Source organism: Trachypithecus francoisi, unplaced genomic scaffold, assembly GCF_009764315.1.
Source record: "Trachypithecus francoisi isolate TF-2019V2 unplaced genomic scaffold, Tfra_2.0 Lachesis_group4, whole genome shotgun sequence".
Classification (NCBI taxonomy): Eukaryota; Metazoa; Chordata; class Mammalia; order Primates; family Cercopithecidae; genus Trachypithecus; species Trachypithecus francoisi.
In genome coordinates, this window is record NW_022681469.1 from 114,071,652 (window position 1) to 114,098,344 (window position 26,693).

The 26,693-nt window shown below is 45.0% G+C and overlaps 1 protein-coding gene across 3 annotated transcripts in view; it reads right to left on the bottom strand.

Annotated features, from left to right (window-relative positions):
- Nucleotides 1-7,091, bottom strand: part of SMURF1 (SMAD specific E3 ubiquitin protein ligase 1) — a 125,636-nt gene extending 118,545 nt beyond the window's left edge. For all 3 annotated transcript variants that reach the window (XM_033191776.1, XM_033191775.1, XM_033191777.1), the window contains exon 1: nucleotides 6,705-7,091. In XM_033191776.1, coding sequence (XP_033047667.1) covers nucleotides 6,705-6,759 — 55 coding nt within the window. In that variant the 5' untranslated portion in view covers nucleotides 6,760-7,091. The remainder of the gene's footprint in view (nucleotides 1-6,704) is intronic.
- Between the last annotated feature and the right edge of the window lie 19,602 nt (nucleotides 7,092-26,693).

A 26,693-nucleotide genomic window follows, 5' to 3' on the forward strand; every position in this document is an offset into this window, starting at 1 on the left:
AGACCCCATCTCCAAACAAAACAAAAAATAAACATGAGGCTGTCCCATGGCACACTACCTGGCCTGGGAAAAACATAAAATAAAATAAAAATAAAGATAATGCTGGTTTTGGCTTCTAATACTATTTCTCTAAGGAACTTTCTGAATACATAGAGAATTTATCAATTCATTGTATTATTTTTCCATGTTTATTAATCGGTTCTATAGATTTTCTTCAATGTAAAAGTATATTATTAGCTTTATTATTTACCTGGTTATTTAGGAATAAGAACAGGAATCTATGACCGTATTAACATTGTGATACTCTATAAATAATTCATAAAATATTTAATCCATCTCTAGCAGGTCCCTTTGTAATCTAAAAAGACAGAGCTCTGGCATTAAAGATAGGAAAACTGAATCATGAAAAGATTATAGCTCTATGCACCCCCTCCCCTTTCTTCACTGTGGTACTTGTGTGAATTAGAAATCAAATTCAGACCTTCTGATCCCCAATCCAGTGTTGGAGCCATAAGAAACCATCATGCCCTTTAGAAAACTCAGCGGATGCCCAACGTACAAAGAAGAACACAGGCTGCCGTCTACAATCTGCAGCTTCATGACATGCTCTTACAGACGCCTGAAAGCAAGCCCCAAGTTGGGCTCAGGAGCTTAAAACATCTGAAATGCATCACCCAGCAGCCAGGAGGATAGGTTCCTGTTCAGTGATAAACGATGTTGCCGACATTCCTCAGCCAATTAGAATTCCTTTCAGCTGCAGTGGAGGTGAACACAGCTGGAATTACAGAGTGGGGCGCGTCACCAGACGGGCTCATTGTACATTATTTAAGCCTTGTTTTAAAAGAATATAAGGATTTTTCCCCCTATTAGTCCAGAAATGTGGAAACAACATTCCACTTGGTTTAAATATCTAAATGAATTAAATTGCATCTGCAGACAAAACAGTAATACTGACATTTTAAAAAGAAGATATGCCCAAGCCACATGGCTATGTGCTTTTGTTTTTTAAACACAGCTCCATGGCTTTCCTTTAACTAGAAAGGCCTTAGGGACTTTAGTCAGTCAGAATGAGTTCTCTGGACAAGAAGCTAATTTAGGTTGGAGGCTTTCACTTACAAACTCACTCACAAAATAACAAACCAGTAATTTAACTTGTTCAGTGACAAAAAAAAAAAAAAATTGTATACTCCTTATTTGTTTTAAAAAAAGTAGCCTCTAAAATGGTTTTGAAATTATAAAAAACTGATCCAAATAAGCATCCTATAAGTTAGCTTTCTTACCCAGCAAATCAGAACATGGCGAAGATACCAAGTTCTTTCATCCATTTGAGGCTTTTTTGAACCACTCAAAAAAATGCACAATTCAGCTATTTTAACTGTTAACCAGTGCCCACAATGTTGTACAAAACAGCCAGTCTAGTTAACTGGATCACTGAGGTGATATTGAAACATTATTTGTCTTTTTGTCTTTTTTTCTTTCTTAATCCATGAGGAAATATTTCATAAATAACACAGCCTCCAAAACCTCCTTTCTTTCACCCAATGTTCCACACTAGAACCTGACATTGTGACTGAACCAAGAAAATGAAAATTTGTGAAAGAGAAAGAAAAATCCAACATTCAGAAATGACTTTGGTATGTCGTTTAAACTAAGACTAGAGGGTTTAAACTCTGACAGATGGGCTTGAAGTAAAAAAGTTTGATAAATCACAACTACTGTAAAAATGGAGATAGAAATAAAGCATATGAAAAATTTCATGTCTAAAGTCAGTTGGGTGGGCCAAGAAGATTAAAAGGACAAAAAATGTATTTGAAAAAAGAAAGTTGTTTTAAAAGGCAACGCAAATGTGATCAAATCACAAAATCAATGATAAAAACCTCTATTTGGCAGAATGTGATTCTTCTTAAAGTATAATTGCAATTCAAGTTTTGCAACAACATTTGTTCTAACCCATCCTACACCTTCCAATAATTCAGCTCAAAGAACTGTCTTAACTGTGTCTTCCTAAACTTGAGGCAAACCCTAAGGAAAATGTAAATGCAAAGGGAGCTAAAAACTGACCACTTATTCCATCTTATCACAACAACTGTGTTATATGGTTTTTGAAACAAAAGTTTGGCCTGCCTTACATAAGTGAGGTTCTTAGCTGGTACAAATTGACAAAGTCAACAGTCTTAACAATTTTCTTAATCTTTCTTGAGAAACTTAACTATTTTGAATCAATCGAGACACCTATAATTGATGAATCAACGTCATCAACAGCTATTACTACAACTATTTCACTCAAAGTTGCACCATCTGAATGCCAAAACACAAGTCACCCTTGTATCTCATGTGCTACAATTTAAAAAACAACCTCATATTTCCACATGCTATGAAGGAAAGCCTCTTTATCCCTCTCTATTTGGAATTAGAGTTTTTCTTACTTCACAATATGTAGTCATGCTCCAAAAGATATAAAAACACCAAGACATCTGAGAGTATTTCAATGCATAAAAGCAAAAAAAGTTTGGGCACTTGGTATTTCAACTAATTGGTTGACATTACAATAAAATTTAATTTTCTTGAAGAGCATTGTAGAACCCTGAATTCCATTCTTTTACCTAAAGTGGCCTAAACAATGTGTCTGGGATTCATTTGTGTACCACATAAGAACAAAGTTTTTGCAAAACCTGCTTGATTCTTCAATCAAAATGTGTCTAAAGTGTTTGATTTGCCAGTGAACTCCAATGACTACAAGATAGTGCTCTTTAACAAAGATCACTTGATTCTGGATACATTATGCCCCTAAACCTACTGAAACAATTTAAAAACTATTTTCCTACTAAAATACCACAAAAACATTCATTAAAATGATATTATTTTAAATATAAAGGCTCAAATATTCTTCTGTTTAGACCAGGTTGCCAAAGCAATTCAACATATTATCCAACAGTTTTCAAAAACAATCTCACATGAAGAAATAAAGTCATAAATGTAATCAATACACAAAATTAATGCTTGGCATAAATCAAACACATGTGCTACACTCCAACACAATTTTCTGAATATCAGGATTAAGAACACTAGTAAGCCTAAGTGCCCAACGGTGATTTGAAATAAGTAGGTAGCCAAATTGATATGTCCTGTGAGAAGGAGGATCAAAGAGTATTATAACAGAGCTGAAATCTCATTTGATATATAAAGAAACTGACACCCAAAAAGGTTAAATAACTTGTTCCGTAACACGTAGTTAATGAGAGATCTGTCTAGAATCCAGGTCTCCTAACTCTAAATCTAACGCCCTATTCACCCCCAAATAGAATCATGGACCCCAAAGTTCTAAATGTAGTCTCTTCAGATTTTTTTTTTCTTTCTTTCTTTCTTTTTGAGACAGAATCTCGCTCTGTCGCCCAGGCTAGAGTGCAGTGGCGCAATCTCGGTTCACTGCAAGCTCCACCTCCCGGGTTCAAGCTATTCTCCTGCCCCAGCCTTCCAAAGAGTTGGGACTACAGGCGCGTGCCACCATGCCCAGCTAATTTTTTGTCTTTCTAGTAGAGACGGGGTTTCATCCGTGTTAGCCAGGATGGTCTCAATCTCCTGACCTTGTGATCCGCCTCAGCCTCCCAAAGGGCTGGGATTTCAGGCGTGAGCCACCGCGCCCAGCCATCTTCACTCTCTTTGCACTGAATTTCGCTCTGTGTATATTCATTGACTGGTTGAAATATCCCTCATTTTTTTAAAGTTCTTTTTTTTTTTTTTTCAAATAACAAACATGGAAATAAACTCTGCAACCTGTAACAAAAGTATTCAACTTCTGAAAGATTGTTACTCAACATCCCAGAAGTGAGAGTTCAAACTTCCCTTAACCAAAAAGATGAGGCCAAAACCTATTCCGGTGTCAACAAACTTTCTAGTTCAAACCTTCCGAGGTAAACTAAGGTTCCACGTACTGGCATTGCATGTGGACACCATCACCGCTAAACCGCAATCGTATTGTAAGGATGATCGCACTCACAGATCCTCTCAAACCATTCATAACATCTACTGAAAGGGAAAGGGAAAGGGAAAAGGTGTTTCAGAAAGAACACTCATCACCTGACCCTTCCCTATCAAATGTCATCCAAAAATTCCTTAAAGCCTTCTTGCATCGATAATCTAAATTCCTGAATCCAAAAATAATTTGGGAGGAGGACAAACCAAGTCCTCCCTTTCAAGGCCCAGGCTTGGCAACTAGGATTAATTAATATATATATATATATACCGGACATAAACATTTCAATTAAAACCTATTCCTTCTAAAACACTCATCTTATTTCTAACAAAACACAAAATCAGTTGCTTTCGCTTTTAACAAGATAACTGAAACCAATATGATGTCAATTACAGAGTTGTAAATCAGAACCAAGTTAAAAGCTTTCCAAGTATTACAATCTCAAAAATGTTACTTTTGTTACCACATAAATAAAAATGTATCTACATTGTATCTACAAAGTGAGAAGTGTTTCCTATCAGCCCTGGCTTGAAGAAATCTATTTCCCCAGAAGCAAAGATCCCAGAGGAAACTACCTCCTCCATTACAAAACCAGGGTCTGGGTCTGGGTCTGGGTCTGGGTCTGGGTCCAAATCATTATCTCATATCTTTATACAAAAAACAAAACCTTCTCTTAAGACAAAAGTTGGGCCATGCAACAACTATGGGCTCTCAAAGTAAATTTTAGTTTTAAAAAAATTACCCATTGTTTGCATGGATTTTACCGATGACTTTATGGCTGCGCATCTGCCATAAAGTGTTCAAAACGCTCATTCTCTCTTTGAAAGGACCTGCCCAGACCAGGACTTTGGAGTTCTCACCCGACTGAGCCACTGAACAGAAAAATCCAGGGGAAAATCCCTGACGGGGATTAGAATGAACTTTTTAGTTTCTTTCCAGAGCTGGAAATATTCGAGTTTGGAAAGTCCCGGAGCAGAGCCACATTTGCAACACGGCCATCCTGCTTTAGGGATGAATTGAAACTGGGAAGACAGTAGTACCAAGGAGAGTGAGAAAGGGAAGACGAGGATGCAGCCTGGTCCAGAACCTCTGGAGCCCGCTGGGGAGACAGGTTGGCATCACATCCACTCCACCAAGTCGCAGGCCCACGGCAGAGCGTTGCGCTCACCCTTGAAGGTGGCACTACAGAGCCACCCAGGAAACACGGGCTTTTCACTGAAGACGAAATGAATCAAGGAGCTTGCGTGTGGGCAGCTTCCAAAGCCTCCAGTGAGTGTGGGAGTGGGGATCAGCGTCTCACGGGCGCTCAGGGTTGCTGAGTGTGAGGGTGATGGTGAAACAAAATGCAGAAAAGGTAAAAATTGAAGAAGCCGAGTCAAAAGTAGCTAGCGGTCTGGCCTAAGAGACAGGAAGTGGCCCAGACTGAGACTGACGAGGGCTGGACCAGGGGGAAGTGAGGAGAGCAGGACTGGAAGCAGCTACAAGATAGGATTGAGGAATTTCAGGCTGAAGGAAAGAAAGGGTGGAGGCCCAGCCAGACAGCAGCGAGGGGGCGGGGCTAGGTAGGAATGAGGGCGGGGCATGAAAGTGAGGGGCGGGGCTAGTGGAAGAAGGAAATAAGGACGTGTAGGGGGTGAGGGAGAAACGAAAAAGGATTGAGGCGGTGAGAAGCGGGTGGGTGGGGGCAGGATGGCAGAAGCAAGGGGCAAGTGGAAGGGGAGACAGCAAAAGAGAGGACGGAAGTGGGGCAGAAGCAGGTGGGAAGGACCAGGAGGATGAAGGGAGGGAGCAGGTGGGAGGGGAAACAGGAAAGCAAGAGAGAGGATGGGAAAGTGGTGAGAAGTGAGGGATGGGACCAGGGGAACAGAGGCGAGGCCAGGAGGGAAAAGCCAGGGGGCAGGTGGGCGGAGAGGTTGGGAAGCGAGGAGAAGGATGGAGGGGGTAAAAACGGCGGAGGACAGAAAAAAAGGAGAGAAGCAAGGGGACGGGGCCAGGAATGAAGAAGCGAGGGGGTGGGACCAGGAAGAAGTGAGGGCCGAGGCTAGGAAAGAAGTGAGGAGGCGGGACCAGGAAGAAGTGAAGGCCCAGGCTAGGAAAGAAGTGAGGGGGCGGAACCAGAGAGAAGCAAGGGAGCCGGACCCAGGGAGAAGCGAGGGGGCGGGACCAGGGAGAAGCGAGGGGGCGGGGCCAGAGAGAAGTAAGGAGGCGGGGGCAGACAGGAGCGAGGGGGCGGGGCCAGGGAGATGTGAGGGGTCAGGTGCCGGGGGGTAAAGGTGGGAAAATGAGAGGACCACCGGGGGGCGGGACCTGGAGGGAGAAGCGAGGGGTCAGGTGTTAGGGAGAGGAAGGGAAGCGAGAGGCAAGGGGCCGAGCCGGGGAGAGGTGAGGGGACAGGGCCTGGAAGGAGATGCAAGGGGCGGGGCCAGGGAAGGAGATGCAAGGGGCGTGGCCAGGAATGGAAATGAGAGGGGCGGGGCCAGGACGGAGACGCAAGGGGGCAGGTGCGGGGGAACAGGAGACAGAGGGGGCGCGAGCGGCCAGGGGGCGGGGCCGGGCAACGGCGAGGGGGCGGGGCCGGGAGGGAGAAGCAAGGGGCGCACGCCGAAGGGGGTGACGAGGTCCTGGGACAACGGCCGGCGTGGGGGAGGGCCGCTTCCAAGGGCGCCCGGCGGGGAATTCCAGGGAGGGCGAGGGGGCGCAGGGGCGCGGGTGGGCCTCCCGCCGGCCGTACCTGTCAGACGGATCTTGATGCTGGAGCCGTTCCTGCGTGTCCCGGGGTTCGACATCTCCCGCCAACGATCGGGCAGCCGCGGATCCAGCGCCGCCGCCCCCCGGCCCGGCCCGGCCCGGCCCCGCCGCCGCCGCCTCAAGGTTACGGCTCCGGGCTGGGCGCCGGGGTCCGAGCCGGGACACAAACTCCGCGGCCCAGGCGTCCGGGCGGCAGGCGGATGGTCGAGCCGGGAGATCGGCACTCGCTGCGGCGCTCTGACCCTCGCTCCTCCCAGCCGAGCCCAGTCCCGAGCCGCCGCCGCCGCCGCCGCCGCCGCCTCCACCACCTCAGAGCCGGACGCCCGCCGCCCTCGCCGCTTCCGCCGCCGCCGCCGCCTCCCCGAGCCGCGCGCGCGCCCGCCGCCGTGCCGGCCCGGCCCTGCGCGCCCCCGTGCCTGCGTGCGTGCGCGCCCCCGCGGCGTGCGCCGGGGCGGGGCGGGGCGGGGCGCGCCGCTACGTCGCCCGCCCGCCTCGGGCGCGCGAGGCCCGGATCCCGCGGGTTGGGGTCTTCCCGCTTCCTCGAGCCAGCAGGTGGGAGAGTCTGGCCCCAAGTCCGGGAAGGGAGAGCAGAGCTGGCCCCGGGACCCAGCGCGCCGTCGCCCTCTGTTTTGGCCCCTGTCTCTGCGAGGCTCTGGGCTCCTGAGTGACTAAAGAGGGGTTTGCATGAAACTGTGGACTGTGTCCACACCAAGCACCTTGCACACAGGCGTGCAATACCAGTTTTTTTAGTTGAGAGCTTTCGATAGTGCAAGTTCAAGGGAGGGACTTCTCAAAGAGACAAAGCGCTTAGGTGTGTTCTGTGCAACGGGTGTGCTCCACTGACCCATAACAAAGTTGCCAGAATCGCAGAAGTGCCATATACGGACGAGGAAAACGAGATGAGAGAGAGGGATAAAGTTGAGAGGCGGATGCTTGTTATTATCCAATCTGCATACAATTTTACCAAACAAGAAAGCAGCATTGTGACTGGTGTTCCCCAGTCTTCTGCTAAGTTTCCCCTTCTCCCAGGTTTGCAGGTTAGAACCAACAGCTCATGGCTGGGTACGGTGGCTGTAGCCTGTAATCCCAGCACTTTGGGAGGCCGAGACGGGCAGATCACTTGAGCCCAGGACTTTGAGGCCAGCCTGGGCCACATAGCGAGACACCATCTCTACAAAAAAATACAAAAATTAGCTGGGCATGGTGGTGCACGCCTGTAGTCCCAGGTACTGGGAGGCTGAAGTGGGAGGAACGCTTGAGCCCCAGAGTTCAGGGTTGCAGTGAGCTATGATCAGGCCACTGCACTGCAGCCTGGGCGACAGAGCTAGACACTGTCTCCAAATACACACACACACACACACACACACACACACAAAGTTCATTATGCGCTTTCTCCAGCAAACAAACTCCTCTCTGTTAGCATGTTATAGAAAGAAAATGATATGTTATTAGAAAAAGGGAAAGCTAGGTTTATCAAACTTGCTTTTTACCCACTACCTTTTTTTTTTTTCTTTTGAGACAGGGTCTCACTCTGTCACCAAGGCTGGAGTGCAGTGGCATGATCTTGGCTCACTGCAACCTCCACCTCCCGGGTTCAAGCGATTCTCATGCCTCAGCCTCCCAGATAGCTGGGATTACAGGCGTTAGCCACCACACCCAGCTAATTTTTGTGTTTTTGGTAGAGATGGGGTTTCGCTGTTTTGGCCAGGCTGGTCTCAAACTCCTGAGCTGATCTGCCCGCTTCAGCCTCCCAAAGTGCTGGGATTTCAGGCGTGAGCCACTGCTCCCAGCCCCCACTACCCATTTTCATGTACAAATTACTATTTTTTTTTGATTCTTCATCAATCAACTTGAACAAATTATTTTAATACCGTGTGTGTGTGTGTGTGTGTCCCGAAGAAAGTAAGCTCTGGGCCATTGCTACCATCCCCTGCAGCCTTGGGCCTGTCCTGAGGTCACAGTCTTCTGTGAACCTTCTACATAGAGCGCCTAGACATGCCTGCCTGCCTCAGGATGAGCCTAGTGAAAGCAGAGTCTCTCCTGGGCAGGATTCAAGGCATCACATCTGTCAAATAAAAGGATGATCCTGGGTCATTTCTGTGGCACCTTGCAGCTCTTTCAGTTACCCTCAAGAAAAACCCAAGAATACAAGCAATGTTTAAGCAATAGCGGTAGAGCCACAATCCAGCTGTTTCCATTCGTAGATGATTGTCACAGAGAGTGAATACCTGGGTCTGAGTTAATCCATCCAGTCTCTAATGCTCCCAGGTAATCCCCATTCTTCTGCCAATCCCCTTAGTATTTCCCCCTCCTCTTTATTCCCCTATCCAAAGAGTCTCCTCTCTAAACAAAACCAAAAATCACTCTCTGCTTACCTGGGTGCAGGCGCCTGTTCTCATTCCCAGGTGTTCTGATCTAGAAACCTTTCATTGATTAATTTTGTTGCTTTTCTCCCTGCCCTGATGGCTGGTTCTTCCTTGGCTTGACTGTTTCCTTACTCTTTGAGTCAGGAGGTTGCTTCTGGAGGTTTCTGAAAGGCATTTTGTTCACTCAACAAGTGCAGATGTTCCTTGACATACAATGGGGTTACATTCTGATAAACCCATACTATGTTGAAAATATCGTCAAAAATGCATTTGTGGAGGCCGGGCATGGTGGCTCACACCTGTAATCCCAGCACTTTAGGAGGCTGAGGTGGGGGGATTACCTGAGGTCAGGAGTTCAAGACCAGCCTGGCTAACATGGTGAAACCCTGTCTACTAAAAATACAAAAGTTAGCTGGGTGTGGTGGTGTGCACCTGTAGTCTCAGCTACTTGGGAGGCTGAGGCACAAAAATCACTTAAACTCAGGAGGCAGAGGTTGCAGTGGGGCGAGATTGTGCCACTGCACTTCAGCCTGGGCAACAGAGCGAGACACTGTCTAAAAAAAAAACCCCAGAAAATGCATTGACTACACCTAAGCTATCAGCCATTATGGCTTAGCCCAGCCTACCTTAAGTGTGCACAGAATACTTTCATTACCATATGGTGGGGCAAAAACATCTAACACAAAGCCTATTTTACAATGAAGTTATTGTAAAGAATTTTGAATCAAAATTCGAAATTTGAAGTATGGTTTCTACTAAATGTGTATCACTTTCCCACCATAACATCAAAAACTTGTAAGTCAAACCGTCATAAATTGGGACCATCTGAAATTGCTAGATATTCCCAATAGTATCTTTCACCACAGCTGCACAAAGGGGATCTTCCTACCTGGAAGCTAGTGTTTTACTCATTCAGCAAACATCGGCCACCTACTATGTGGCTAGGAACAAGGAACACAAAATAAATCCATTACAGCCTCAGCATTCCAGAGGCTCAGTTAAGTGGATGAAACAGACAGGAGCAACTGACAATGATACAGTGATGGGGAAGTGTATAGGAGGCTAGAATGTAGAAGACAGAACAATTCTGCATAAGAAGAGAAATGGAGACATCTCAAGTCACAGATGACTTTAATCTAGAGCTTAAAGCCCATGTTCAAGTTTGCTGGGCAAAGTGGTGAGGAAGGGCATTATAGATAGAAGGAACAGCTGTACAAAGGCATGAACGTGAATGCATTTTGCAGCACCATTTTCAATAAAAGTGTACTCATGGAGTTGCTTGTATACTGTATCTATGCAACTTACTCCATTAAAAGTTGATCAAAGGCACAGTGGCTCACACCTGTAATACCAGCACTTTGGGAGGCCAAGTCGGGTGGATCACCTGAGGTCAGGAGTTTGAGACCAGCCTGGCCAACATGATGAAACCCTGTCTCTACTAAAAATACAAAAATTAGCTGGGCATGGTGGTGCATACCTGTAATCCCAGCTACTCGGGAGGCTAAGGCAGGAGAATCGCTTGAACCCAGGAGGCGGAGGTTGCAGTGACCCGAGATTGCATCACTGCACTCCAGTCTGGGTGACAAAGAGCAAGCCTCTATCTCAAAAAAAAAATTTTTTTTTTTTTATAAAAGCCTGGGCAATATAATGAGACCCCATCTCTACAAAAAATTTAAAAATTATCTGGGCAAGGTGGTGCATGCCTACAGTCCCAGCTACTCAGGAGGCCAAGGTGGGAGGAAGGCTTGAGCCCAGTAGCTCAAGGCTGCCGTGAGCTATGATTGTGCCACTGCATTCCAGCCTAGATCACAGAATGAGACCCCATGTCTTTAAAAAAACAAAAAAGGTGATTAAAAATAACAAAACGCATTTGCCCACTTAAAAATCATCAGACACTATCATATTGAACTTAAGATATATCATCTTCACTTCCTTTCATCATGTATCACGTTCCTCAAAAATGCGATCTTCTAAAGCTATCTGGAACAAACAGATGCAAAATGTCAAACAATTCTGCTGAAACAGAGATGGAACTCGGTGAGCCTCTTCGAGTGTCCTCTTTGCAATGGCTTTACACAGAGCAGTTTTGACCCTGCTTTCTAGGTAGGATTAGACTGCTTTTATTTCCCAGAAATGTGTCAGTTCCCTGTGTCAGTGTTATTGAGCATTTGAAATATTTTCTAGTGGGCAAATCTGCCTTAGGATCTGACTGCAGTAGTTCTTAACCAGTTTCTGAGTCCCAAACCTCTTTGACAATCTGATGGAAACTCTGGATTCCTTCCTTCAGAAAAATTCACATGTGCAAATACACATCAAAATTTGCTTCTGATTTCAGCGGGTTTATGATCAACTGAAACCAATTTATGAATCCTCTAAGGGCCTGTAGTCCCTAGATTAGCAACTCATTTTTTATTCTTTAAGAGAGAGAGTTTCACTCTGTCACCCAGGCTGGAAGGCAGTGCCGTGATCATGGCTGACTTCAGCCTCAAACTCCTGGGCTCAAGCGATCCTCCCACCTCAGCCTCCCAAATACCTGGGACAGGACTACAGGCATGTACCACCAAACACACCTGGCTAAGTTTTTTATTTTTTAAACACACAGGGTCTCACTCTGTCGGCCAGGCTAGTCACCTCAAGTGATCCTCCTGCTTCAGCCTCACAAAGGGCAGGCATGAGCCACTGCACTCAGCCCAAGAACCTTTCTTTTTCTGTTTTTGTTTTTTGTTTTTTGAGACGGAGTCTTGCCCTGTTGCCCAGGCTGGAGTGTGCAATGGCACCATCTCGGCTCACAGCAACCTCCACCTCCCAGGTTCAAGCGATTCTCCTGCCTCAGGCTTCCAAGTAGCTGGGATTACAAGTGTGCACCATCACACTTAGCTAATTTTTGTATTTTTAGTAGTTAGTAGAGATGAGATTTCACTATGTTGGCTGGGCTGGTCTTGAACTCCTGACCTCAAGTGATCCGCTTGCCTCGGCCTCCCAAAGTGCTGTGATTTCAGGCATGAGCCACTATGCCCAGCCACAGTAATTTTTTTCTAAAGGAAATTATCAAGCAAATGACGTTGAGCATATCCCATATGTATGTGTTCAGGATCTAGGACAATAATAACCCTTTTGAAAGGTAGCGGGTGTGCTGAAAAGAGGACGACTATGACCCATGGAGGCCCACACTCTAACCAGCCTCCATCACATCACCAGCCGGTGCTGAAGTAAGATATTAAAATTCTCCAAGTCTCACGTTGCTCATCTGTAAAATGGAGATAATACTTCTCTCTGAAAGTTATTCGTGAGGCTTAAATCATGAATGTAGATTTAGCATGCCAATATAGCAAGCTCTTGGTAAATGGCAGTTCTTATTAGTATGTGTGTGGTTGCCTTTGCTCCAAAAGCTCCTAGTGAAACTTCTTACCCTGAGAAAATCTGGGATTTTGTGCAGAGGGTCCCTGGCGGGAGTGAACAGTTATAGGGAAGGCCTCTTGAGAGCACATTTCTGTTCCTGAGCTGGTGCCTCTGAGGCCAGTGGCCAAATCATATTAGCCTTTAAAATCTTCTTTATCTAGGGTCTAGGCTTCTTTTGCTTTTCATCTGAACATCAAGTTTTGTTTTGTTTTTCAGATGGAGTCTTGCTCTGTCACCCAGGCTGGAGTACAGCGGCAGGATCTCGGCTCACGTGCAACCTGCAACCCTCTCGCCTCCCGGGTTCAAGCGATTCTCCTGCCTCAGCCTCCCGAGTAGCTCGGACGGACCACAGGCACATGCCATCATGCCCCGCTAATTTTTGTATTTTTAGTAAAGACAGGATTTTGCCATGTTGGCCAGGCTAGTCTCGAACTCCTGACTTCATATGATCCACCTGCCTCAGCCTCCCAAAGTGCTGGGATTACAGGCATGAACCACCGCGACCGGCCTTTGTTTCTGTTTTTGAGACAGGGTCTTGTTCTGTTGCCCAGGCTGGGGTGCAGTGGTGCAATCATAGTTCAGGGCAGCCTTGACCTCGTCAGCTCAAGCAATCCTCCCACGTCAGCCTCCTGAGTAGCTGAGACTACAGGCGCACACCACCAAGCCTAGCTAATTTTTATATTTTTAGTAGAGACAGGGTTTTGCCATGTTGGCCAGGCTGGTCTCGAACTCTTGACCTCAAGTGATCTCGCCACATCGGCCACCCAAAGTGCTGGGATTACAGCCGTGGTGACATTAAACAAAATGGAAACTTCATGAATCAGACTTTTTTTTTTTTTTTGAGACGGTGTTTCACTCTTGTTGCCCAGGCTGGAGTGCAATGGCGCAATCTCAGCTCACCACAACTTCCACCTCTTGGGTTCAAGCAATTCTCCTGCCTCAGCCTCCCAAGTAGTTGGGAATATAGGCATGCGCCACTATGCCCGGCTAATTTTTGTATTTTTTAGTAGAGATGGGGTTTCTCCATGTTGGCCAGGCTGGTCTCGAACTCCTGACCTCAGGTGATCCACCAGCCTCAGCCTCCCAAACTGCTGGTATTACAGGCACGAACCATCATGCCCAGCCAGACATTCTCGTACTAATTAAGAATAACGGTAGTTGAGTGCCCAGCTCTGGCAAATATTCACCATTGTTTCTGCTGGCAAGGGGATGACCCAATTCTCTAGTCGTACAGTTGTGCAGAACCCGTAACCAAATCATTCCCCTATGCATTTGCAGAGTATTTAAATCAAACTCATCCTGCTGAGTCCTGGCGAGGCTCTAATCTTACCATGATTGTGCAAAAATAGAACCAAGTATGGATCAATGTGACAAAGATTCCCCTACTACCAAAGGCATTCATTCATTAAAGGCATTCATATAAACAAATTAAGTTAATTTGAGGTTTAACAGCATCTGGTTTGTGTGAGGGAGGGATGCTAGGTAATTATTAGTTACTATTCCTGCTTAGCGAACATGATGAAGGTTTTTCAAGGAGAGAGATCTCCAATCCAGGTTCCTGCCCTTTTTTCCAGTGCCTGCATTGTGCTGATAGCCAACACCATCTGTCTGTCTGTCTCTTTAGCCTGCATCAGTCCTCCATCTGCCTAGGACTTAATCTGTAGAATGGTTTTAAATTTTGATTTTTTTCTCCCCAGGAACCGTATTCTAGAAAACACAATTTTGTCATTTGTATGCAACTATTAGTAATATTAATTCATTGTTTGTCTCTTTGTACTGTAGAATAGTAAGCAAACTTTTTTTTTTTTTTTTTTTGAGACAGCCCTGTTGCCCAGGCTAGAGTGCAGTGGTGCGATCATAACTCACTGCAATTTCAACTTTCTGGGTTTGACTGATCCTCCAGCCTCAGCCTCCCAATCCTGAATAGCTGGGGATCACACCACCATGCCTGGCTAATTAAAAAAAAAAAAAATTTTTTTTTCTAGAGACAGGGTCTCCCTATGTTGCCCAGGCTGGTCTCAAACCCCTGAGCTCAAGCAGTCCTCCTGCCTCAGCCTCTCAAAGTGCTGGGATTATAGGTGTGAGCCACTGAACCTGGCCACGAACATTAAGAACCTCCTATGTATTAGGCAATGTGGTAACATGCAAGGAATTTTAAAAGATCAACAAGATATAGTCCCTGTTATTTTGTGGTTCACTTCTAGTCATGGAGCCAATCACATAAACGCATCATTAAAACAATGTATAGGCCAGGCATGGTGGCTCACGCCTATAGTCCCAGCACTTTGGGAGGCTGAGGTGGGCAGATCACGAGGTCAGGAGATCGAGACCATCCTGGCTAACACAGTGAAACACCGTCTCTACTAAAAATACAAAAAAATGCTGGGCACAGTGGCAGGTGCCTGTAGTCCCAGCTACTCGGGAGGCTGAGGCAGGAGAATGGCGTGAACCCGGGAGGCACAGGTTGCAGTGAGCCGAGATTGCACCACTGCACTCCAGCCTGGGTGACAGAGCGAGACTGTCTCTCAAAAAAAAAAAAAAAATTAGCCAGGCATGGTGGCAAGTGCCTGTAATCCCAGCTACTCGGGAGGCTGAGGCAGGAGAATGGCGTGAACCCAGGAGGCACAGGTTGCAGTGAGCCGAGATTGCACCACTGCACTCCAGCCTGGGCGACAGAGCGAGACTGTCTCTCAAAAAAATAAAAAAAAAATTAGCCAGGCATGGTGGCAAGTGCCTGTAATCCCAGCTACTCGGGAGGCTGAGGCAGGAGAATGGCGTGAACCCAGGAGGCACAGGTTGCAGTGAGCCGAGATTGCACCACTGCACTCCAGCCTGGGCGACAGAGCGAGACTGTCTCTCAAAAAAAAAAAAAAAAAATTAGCCAGGCATGGTGGCAAGTGCCTGTAATCCCAGTTACGCGGGAGGCTGAGGCAGGAGAATTGCTTGAACTCAGGAGGCAGAAGTTGCAGTGAGCCAAGATTGTGCCACTGCACTCCTGACAGAGCGAGACTCCATCTCAAAAAAAAAAAAAAAAAAGTAAAAATGTGGCAGAAGGGTCCAACTGAACCGTCCCTTTCTCTGTGGACATCAATATGCCTTAGATATGGGCATACAAAGGGAAGTGTTTGGAGCGTTCACCAGGATTCTATGCGGAAAGTGACCTCATGTTTGGTGTTTTTGCTGCTTATCTTAGACAGTTTCTAAAGAGATTCAAAAATTAACAGTGGTTAATTCAGGAACCTTACCAATTTAAAAATACTTGGGACATATCTTTGGTAACTTTATTTCTTGTAAGGCAGCCCCAACCTTTGCTATTTAACAGGCTTGAGCAGTTCCGTCTCTATCAGCCGCATGTATTTCTGCTGTGAGTTTTCATCTCGGGTTGTCACTTAGAGGTATAATCATTTTAGACATTGCCGTCTGCTCAGAGAGCAAGGCCTGTGATGTCTTCACTGAGTGCAGGATGAGGGCTGCCATGCCTCTCTTTAATAAGTGAGTGTACTGGCCGTGTGCGGTGGCTCACGCCTGTAATCCCAGCACTTGGGGAGGCCAAGGCAGGTTGATCACGAGGTCAGGAGATCGAGACCATCCTGGCTAACATGGTGAAACCCCGTCCCTACTAAAAATACAAAAATTTAGCCGGGCGTGGTGGCAGACGCCTGTAGTCCCAGCTACTCGGGAGGCTGAGGCAGGAGAATGGCGTGAACCCGGGAGGCAGAGCTTGCAGTGAGCCAAGACCCTGCCACTGCACTCCAGCCTGGGCAACAGAGCGAGGCTCCGTCTCAAAAAAAAAAAAAAAAGAGAGTCCTCAGAATCAAATGGGAAAACAGTTTTATTTTTCAACTTACTTTCGTTGAATTCATAGATGATGGTCAAATTCTCAATTCATTGACAAAAATTAAGGTTTAAATGTTAATTGCGACAAGCCACCACATGTCAGAATGGAATACTTTTATGACAACGGACTGGTCTTAGGAGAATGCTTACCTTGCAAAGGGGATGAGGATTATAGGATGTTTCATGGAATCTTTTGGACTAACACATCTTTCCCTGAAGGAGTTTCTGTCCTTAAATGCAATCCTTTGCAGAATAATTTTTATATAAGTGGGAGGAGAAAGGAAGTGGTTGGGGGATTGGTACCAACACAATGAGTGACTTTAAAAAGATATAAACCTACCATTACTCTGAATATGGTATTTGGGACTGGGCACAGTGGCTCACACCTGTAATCCCAGCACTTTGGGAAGCCAAGGCAGGCAGATTGCTTGAGGTCAGAAGTTCAAGACCAGCCTGGCCAACATATGAAACCTCATCTCTACTAAAAATACAAAAATTAGTTGAGCGTGGTGGCCCTTGCTTATAATCCTAGCTACTCGGGAGGCTGAGGCAGGAGAATCACTTGAACCTGGGAAGCGGAGGTTGCAGTGAGCTGGGATTGCACCACTGCCCTCCAGCCTGGGCAACAGAGAGCGAGACTCGGTCTCAAAAAAAAAAAAAAAAATAGGCCGGGCGCGGTGGCTCAAGCCTGTAATCCCAGCACTTTGGGAGGCCAAGACGGGCAAATCACGAGGTCAGGAGATCGAGACCATCCTGGCTAACACAGTGAAACCCCGTCTCTACTAAAAAATACAAAAATCTAGCCGGGCGAGGTAGCGGGCACCTGTAGTCCCAGCTACTCGGTAGGCTGAGGCAGGAGAATGGCGTAAACCTGGGAGGCAGAGCTTGCAGTGAGCTGAGATCCGGCCACTGCACTCCAGCCTGGGCGACAGAGCGAGACTCCGTCTCAAAAAAAAAAAAAATTGTAACCCCTGAACAATTAACTCCCTGGCATGAATTTGGCATCAACAGATTCCCTTAAATTCTAAGATTTGAGTTTTGTCATCTGTAAAACAGAGGTGATACCAACATCATACAGCTATTGTAAGCATTACTGGTATAGGAGATGATGTCTATGAAAGTTCTTTGTAGAAGTGTTATATAAATGATCATTTGTGGCCGGGTGCAGTGGCTCATGCTTGTAATCCCAGCACGTCGGGAGGCCGAGGTGGGCAGATCACCTGAGATCAGGAGTTCAAGACCAGCCTGGCCAACATGGCGAAGCCCCATCTCTGCTAAAAATACAAAAAATTAGCACTATTCACAATAGCAAAGACTTGGAATCAACCCAAATGTCCATCAGTGACAGACCGGATTAAGAAAATGTGGCACATATACATCACAGAATACTATGTAGCCATAAAAAAGGATGAGTTCATGTCCTTTGTAGGGACACGGATGCAGCTGGAAACCATCATTCTCAGCAAACTCTCGCAAGAACAGAAAACCAAATACTGCATGTTCTCACTCATAGGTGGGAATTGAACAATGAGATCACTTGGACACAGGAAGGGGAGCATCACACACTGGGTCCTATTGTGGGGAGGGAGTGGGGGAAGGGATAGCATTAGGAGATATAATGTAAATGACGAGTTAATGGGTGCAGCACACCAACATGGCACATATATACATATGTAACAAACCTGCACGTTGTGCACATGTACCCTAGAACTTAAATAATAATAATAAAAAAAAAAATTAGCCAGGCATGTTGGCACGTGCCTGTAATCCCAGCTACTTGGGAGGCCGAGGCAGGAGAATCACTTGAACCCAGGAGGTGGAGGTTGCAGTGAGCCAAGATTGTACCACTGCACTGCAGCCTGGGTGAAAGAGCAAGACTCTGTCTCAAAAAAAAAAAAAAAAAAAAAAAAAAATTGTCCTTGATCTCTTGATCTTTGAGTAAACCTGCAAGTGTCCAAAAAGAGACTTTGGTGTCCTTCGTATATTTACACTATCTGTGAATGAAATGCACAGATAGTGACCAGAACTTTATAAATAATGAAGGTTCCAGATGGGGGCAGTGGCTCATGCCTGTAATCCCAGCACTTTACGGGGCCACGGTGAAAGGATTGCTTGAACCCAGGAATTCAAGACCAGCCTGGGCACCACAGCAAGACCTCATCTCTACAAACAAAATAAAAAATAAAAATAAAAATCAGCCAGATGTGGTTGCTTATGCCTGTAGTCCCTGCTATTTGGGAGGCTGAGGTGGGAGGATCATTTGAGCCCAGGAGTTCAAGGCTGCAGTGAGCCATGATCACACTACCTCACTTCAGCCTGGGTGACAGAGTGCGAGTCTCTAAAAAAAAAAAAAGAAAAAGAAAAAAAAGAAAAAATTTCCATAATTTTTAATAATTGTTATCCCCCTTCCCCTCCCAAAAAAACACTTTAAATGTTTTCTACATAATCACACTTCCGAAAGACAAGTAAATCAGGGATACAGCATATTTTTTCCATTAATGATTCACCAAAAATGAGAGTAGCTCACACAGAATTTTTTTTTTTTTTTAGAGAGAGTGTCTCTGTCACCCAGGCTGGAGTGCAGTGGCATGATCTCAGCTCACTGCAACCTCTGCCTTCTGGGTTAAAGTGATTCTCATGCCTCAGCATCCCGAGTAACTAGGACTACAGGTGCCCACCACCACACCTGGCTAATTTATGTATTTTTAGTAGAGACAGGGTTTCACCATGTTGACGAGGCTGGTCTCGAACTCCTGACCTCAAGCGATCCACCCTCCCCTTGGCCTCCCAAAGTGCTGGGATTACGTGTGTGAACCACTACACCTGGCAAAAATGCCTTTTTATTACAGGTAACTCCCAGGTCATTTATCAGAATTTCAGGTCATTTATCAGACTTTCACCATATATAGTTATGCTTCAGAAACTTAGGTCTTTTTTTTTTTTCTCTCGAGATGGAGTCTTGCTCTGTCACCCAGGCTGGAGTGCAATGGCATGATCTCAGCTCACTGCAACCTCCACCTCCTGGGTTCAAGTGATTCTCCTACCTCAGCCTCCTGAGTAGCTGGGATTACAGGTGCGCACCACCACACCCGGCTATTTTTCTTTTTTTTAGTAGAAACAGGGTTTCACCATGTTGGCCAAGCTGGTCTCGATTTCCTGACCTCGTGATCCGCCCACCTCAACCTCCCAAAGTGCTGGGATTACAGGCGTGAGTCTTGAGTCTATGTTCATGTAATATACACCATGAAATTACACAGTTTTAATGTATGTGAGGTTTTCCTAAATTTTAAATCACTAAAAAGCTACCAATGACAAAATTGACACACCCCCTCAATTCTGTCTCCTAGTCGGAAGCCAGCAGTTTGTTGAACATGCTTCCAGAATTATTTTCTATACATATACTAACACATGTATACTTTTTATAAAAGTTTATTTATATATGTGTGTGTATATATATATAGACATGTGCACATATATTTATTGATTCACCAATTTAGGACATTATCTGTTGGCTCTTCATTTATGAAAGATGAGGAGTTAGGTGACTAACACTTCCCTCTTCCTGCCTCCATTTTTGTACTTACTATTTTCAGTTCTTCTATTTGTACTTTTAAATATTTTTTTGAACCTGTGTTTCCTATCAGCTTGTAACTTATGATCTCCTCCATGTTAGACAAAGATATTGGCACTGAACCATCTGTTCCAGTCTATACTCCCACCTTCATCCTTCTCAGCTGAACGTTGACAATGTCAAGGATGACAACAGTCACATTCTCTTCTGTGTGCATTGCTGACTTCCCTGGTTTGTCTGTTGATTCTATAAATGGATTGTTTCAGAATCAAGGTCAAAATCACACCACATTTCAGTTGGCTTCATGTTTGGACCGGGAGTTTTCTTACACATTTTTTTCCCTTGTTTCTAATTGCCTTATTTTCCTCTTATTGGTGGAAGAAACAAATTTATGGAGTTGTTCTTGGCTTTGAGATAGGACCTTGCTCTGTTGCCCAGGCTGGAGTGTAGTGGCATGATCACAGCTCACTGCAGCCTCAACTTCCTGGGCTCACATGATCCTCTCACCTCAGCCTTCCAAGTAGCTGGGACTAACAGTGCATGCCACCACACTCAGCTAATTTTTTTTTTTTTGTAATTTTTATAGAGATGGGTTTTCACCATGTTGCCCAGGCTGGTCTCAACCTCCTGGGCTCCAGCAATCTGCCTGCCTTGGCCTCCCAAAGTGCTGGGATTACAGACATGAGTTACTATGCCCAGCCCAGATTTATGTTTTGTCATGTCATTAGTATAATCTGGCATCTTAGTCTATTACTTGGAATCAATTTCATCCTTCCCTCAAGAAGAATGAATCAACTTCATTCTTCTTGTTGAAGATAGTCTACCTGGAGCTCACTGCCTGACTGTTCTAATATGGAAAAAACAGCCTTCCAGGTTTGCTCTCATCTTGGGATTATTTTTCAGTGGACTTCTAGGTTGGTTTCACCATTTCTTGTATTTTATCTTTTTTTGGGAGGTTGGGTATTTACTTCCTTTCTTGATGGAGTACATTCTCAAGTAACTTCCTTAGTACTTGAAATGTAATCTTTCTGAGTTTATATCTGAAAATATGATTATGTCTTATATGGCTATATGGTTCTAAATAATTTATGGTTCTAAATGTATGGTTCTAATTTTCCCTCAGGACTTGGAATTTTTCTATCATTCAGTCCACAAAGAGAAATCTGATGCCAGTCTGATTCTCATTCTTTTATAGGTGATCTATTTTTTCTTTCTGGAAAGCATCTTCTGTTTATTCTTGGTATTCTGAAATTTCACAGCATTGAATCCAGGGATTGATTTTTTTTTTATTTGTTCTGCTTGGAATCCAATGAACCCTTTCAGCCTAGAGATTTACTTTCTTCAATTCTGATACTTTTTTTTTTTTTGAGACAGAGTTTTGCTCTCGTCACCCAGCCTGGAGTGCAATGGCACAATTTTAGCTCACTGCAACCTCCACCTCCCAGGTTCAGGTAATTCTCCGGCCTTAGCCTCCAAGTAACTGGGATTACAGGTGCCTGCCACCACACCCAGCAAATTTTTGTATTTTTAGTAGATACAGGGTTTCACCATGTTGACCAAGCTGGTCTCAAACTCCTGATTTCAAATGATCCACCCCCCTCGGCCTCCCACAGTGCTGGGATTACAGGCATGATCCACCATGCCTGGCCTCAATTTTGATAAATTTTCTTCCAGGGTTTCTTTGATAATGGCTTTCCCTATGTTTTCTCTTTTGTCTTTTTCTAGAACTTCAGTTACTCAGATGTTGAGCCTCCTGAATTGACTTTCTTTCTTCTCCCCAAACTTTCATCTCTTTGTAACTTTCTGGTCTATATTCTGAAAGATTTATCTTCAAACCCTTCTCTTAAATTTTTTTTCTGGTAATCATTTAATTTCTGAGATTGTTCCTTTATCATGGCATCTTTTGTTTTATGGCCGCAGAATCTTCTCAAATCTGTTGACAATATAAATTAGAGGATGTTGGTTTTAATTACCCCTGATTCTCTTATGACTGTTTCTTCTGGGAAATGGTTGTTTTGTTCACTTACCTTTTTCTTTTCCATCATGCCGATTATTTTTTTTTTTCCTTTTTTTTTTGAAGGAGTTTTGCTCTTATTGCCCAGGCTGGCGCGATCTTGCTTGACTGCAACCTCCGCCTCCGGGGTTCAAGCGATTCTCCTACCTCAGTCTCCCAAGTAGCTGGGATTACAGGCATGTACCACCATACCTGGCTAATTTTGTATTTTTAGTAGAAATGGGGTTTCTCCATGTTGGTCAGGCTGGTCTTGAACACCCAACCTCTGGTGATCCATCTGCCTTGGCCTCTCAAAGTACTGGGATTATAGGCGTGAGCCACTGCACCATCCCCGATTTTCTTCTTGTGTCTGATCTTTCATATTTAAGAATGGGAACCCACGTTGATTTTTCAGGACAACTCATTTAGATTTCTTCTATATATCTGTGTGTTTCTGTTAGAATTCTCCTATGAATAGATTAGCTAACAGAATGCCCGATGGATGTGATTTTAAAATTTCTTGACTGTCAGGTAAGAAAGCAAGCCATTGTGATTCTTGATCTTTCATATATGACTTATTTTTACACTCTAGATGTAGGTTTTTTTTTTCTTTTTTTGAGACGGAGTCTCACTCTGTGGCCCGGGCTGGAGTGCAGTGGCCGGATCTCAGCTCACTGCAAGCTCCGCCTCCCGGGTTCATGCCATTCTCCTGCCTCAGCCTCCTGAGTAGCTGGGACTACAGGCGCCTGCCACCTTGCCTGGCTAGCTTTTTGTATTTTTTAGTAGAGACGGGATTTCACCATGTTAGCCAGGATGGTCTCGATCTCCTGACCTTGTGATCCGCCCACCTCGGCCTCCCAAAGTGCTGGGATTACAGGCTTGAGCCACCGCGCCCGGCCTAAATGTAGGTTTTGTTTTTTGATACAGGGTCTCACCATCACCCACCGTCACTAGGCTGGAGTGTAGTGATGTGATCACAGCTCACTGCAGCCTCGACCTCCTGGACTTAAGCAATCCTCCTACCTCAGCCTCCTGAATAGCTGAGACCACAGGCAAGTGCTACCACACCTGGCTAATTTTTTTGACTTTTTGTAGAGATGGGTCTCATATTGCCCAGGCTGGTCTTGAACTCCTGGCCTCCTGAGTAGCTGGGACTACAGGTACATGCCACCACATTTGGCTAATTTAAATTTTTTTTTTAATAGAGATGGGTCTCCCTATGTTGGTCTGGTACTCCTGGCCTCAAGCGATCCTTCCACCTCAGCCTCCCAAAGTGCTGGGATTACAGGCATGAACCACCACACCCAAATGGATCTTATTTTTTTAATCAGAGTTTTAAATTTTCACAATGACATGCTTTGGTATAAATCAGCTTTCATCCATTTTTCTGGGCTAGTCACGGGATCCTTTAAATGTGGAGATCAGTTTTCTTCTGTTTGGGGAAATGCTCTCATCTGCTAATTTTCTTTCCTCTATGTATTTTTTCTCTACTTCTGGATCTCTTCTGTTCAGATTTCAGACCTCCAGTTCTGGACTTTATATAATTTCATCTTTTCTGTTTTTGCTATTTTGTTCTACTTTATGGGAAATACCCTCAATTTCATCTTCCAATTCTACTATTTTCATTTCTACTATCTTTTTATTATTATTTTTTAGATGGAGTCTCACTCTGTTGCCCAGGCTGGAGTGCACTGGCAAGATCTCGGCTCACTGCAACCTGCACCTCCTGAGTTCAAGCCATTCTCATGCCTCACCCTCCTGAGTAGCTGTGGGACTATAGGTGTGCACCACCACGCCCAGTTAATTTTTGTATTTTTAGTAAAGATAGGGCTTCACCATGTTGGCCAGCCTTGTCTCGAACTCCTGACTTCAAGTGATCCCCCCTCAGCCTCCCAAAGTGCTGGGATTATGAGTGTGAGCCACCACACTCAGCCCAGTTCTACTATCATTTTTAATTTCCAATAATCCTTTTTGTTCTTGGTATGTATATAAACAACATCTTTTTTTTTTTCCTGAGATGGAGTCTAGCTCTGTCACCCAGGCTGGAGTGTAGTGGTGCAATCTTGGCTCACTGCAACCTCTGCCTCCCGGGTTCAAGCGATTCTCCTGTCTCAGCCTCCTGAGTAGTTGGGACTACAGGTGCACATGACCATGCACGGCTAATTTTTGTATTTTTAGTAGAGAAGGGGGTTTCACCATGTTGGTCAGGCTGGTCTCGAACTCCTGACCTCAGGTGATCCACCCGCCTCAGGCTCCCAAAGTGTTGGGATTACCGGCATGAGCCACCATGCCCAGCCACATCCTATGTTTTGCTTCATAAAAGAAATGTCATTAGCCAGGCATGGTAGTGCATGCCTATAGTTCCAGCTACTGGGGAGGCTGAGGTGGGAAGGTTCCTTGAGCCCAGGAGTTCAAGGCTGTACTGGGCTATGATAGTGCTACTTCACTCCAGCCTGGGCGACACAGGGAGACCCTCTCTCAAATAAAAAAAAAAAAAAAAAAACAAAAAAAACAGAATAAACTTCCAGTTTACTGCCAGGTGGGGCAGGGGGCAGTTGGTCAGCCTCCTGGAATAGAAGGATATAACAGCTTTTTGTCTTTTCAACCTTCCATTATGGATAACTTCAACCACCCACAGAAAGAAACAGAATAGTATATAACTCCTCATAGACCCATCACCAGCCCTGGTAACCATGACCACATTGCCAATTCCACCCCATGCGTGTATCTCGTTCACTTCCGTCTTCCCACATTACTTTGAAACAAATCCCGAACATCACATCATTTCATCTGTGATCATTCCGATTTCTCTAAAAGGACTTTCTTTCTAATTAACATAGCCCCAATATGATGATTAAACCAAAATACCCAATAATTCTTCATCATCAAACCTCCATCCAATGCTCAAGTTTCCAATTGTCTCATAAATGTCATATGTGTTTTATTTTCTCAATTGTTTGGTGGTATCAGAATACAAATGAGGCCCACTCTGATTAGTCAATACGTCATTTAAGTCTAAATGTATAGGTTCCCCTACCCCCAAGCAATTTTTTAGTTGGAATTTATTAGGAGGAGGAGAGAAGCGTTTCTCACAGTCTGCAGGGTTTCTCACAGTCTGGAGTCTGCTGCTCGCTTTTCTGGAGTGTAGCTTAGTGTTTCTCCTCTATCTTTTGCATTACTTATAAATTGGTAGTTGCATCTAGAGGTTTAATTGCAGCTTCCTATTGTTTTATCTTCAAGTTCATGGATTCTTTCCTGTTTCCTCCATTCTGCTGGCAAGCCCATTCAGTAAATTGTATTTATTTATGAGACAGGGTCTCGCTATGTTGCCCAGGTGGGTTTTGAACTCCTGGGCTCAAGCAAGCCTCCTGCCTTGGCCTCCCAAAGTGCTGGGATTCAGGTTTGAGTCACTGCACCCAGCCATCATCCAGTAAATTTTAAATTCCAGTTATTGTATTTTTCAGCTCTAACATTTACATTTGATTCTATTTCTTTGCTGAGACTTCAGTGACCCTAGGCTATCATTTAAATGATGTCTTTTCAAATTAGAACAAATGATCCACTCCACAGTGGAGTGGATGAGTGGGGAAGCTGGCCTCCAAGATGGTTCCCAATGACCTCTGTCTTCTGGTCTTCACACTTCTGCATAGCCCCTCCCACATCCTACAAGGTTAGTGTACAGCAAAGTGATTGTATGCTGCCTTTTTTTTTTTTTTTTTTTTGAGAGAGAGTCTTGCTCTGTCACCCAGACTGGAGTGCAGTGGTGCAGTGGCATGATCTCAGCTCACTGCAACCTCCTGGGTTCAAGCAGTCCTCCTGCCTTCGCCTCCCGAGTAGCTGGGACTACAGGCATGTGCCACCACACCACACCTGACTTATTTTTGTATTTTTTTAGTAAAGACAGGGTTTCACCATGTTTACCAGGCTGATCTTGAGCTCCTAACCTCAAGTGATGTGCCCACCTTAGCTTCTCAAAGTGCTGGGATTACAGGCATGAGCCACTACACCTTCTAAGATTAGGTTATGAAGGACCATGGCTTCCGTCTTGGGGATTCTCTCTCCCATGTACACAAACACACACACTCTCTCTCTCTGATCACTTGCTCTGGGAGAAGCAAACTTCCCTGTCATGGGAGATTCAGGAAGCCCAAGGGAAAGCCTATGTAGTGTGGAACTGAAATCTCCAGCCATCAGCCACTGAGGAACTGGAATCCTCTAATTACCACATACTACCATTGTAAGTAGGTCCTCTCCCAGTTGAGCCTTCAGATGAGACCACAATTCTGGCTGACAGCTTAAGTCCAACCTCGTAAAAGACCTCGAGCCAGAACCACCTAAACTGTCCCCAGATTCTTGCCTTACAGAAATTATGTGTAATATTTTTTTTTAGCTGTTAAGTTTCTGGGAAATTGTTATATAGCAAATAACTAATTCATGAGGCTTTGAATGAGTTATTAGTAATTCCCTGTCTGCCACTTACTGAAAGATGAAGGGCAAGTTAGCTAACCTTATGAGCTCCAGTTTACTCAGAAATTAAGGATAACCATTTTTGCATCGCCTTGTTTGACATTTGAACCCCTTCTTTTACAGATGGAAAAAAAAAAAAAAAACTGAAGCCCGAAGGAATTGACGGAAAAGAATCCACAGATGAGGCACTTAACAGTGAAATTACATGACATGTCCAGGCTTCGGCTATTTAGGAAAAGAGTAGGACTGACCCCAGGGCTCATGGCTCCAAGTCAAGTTATTCTTTTATGCCTTAAAGCAACCTGTGCTGCCTTATAATACATGCCATTATCATTAACA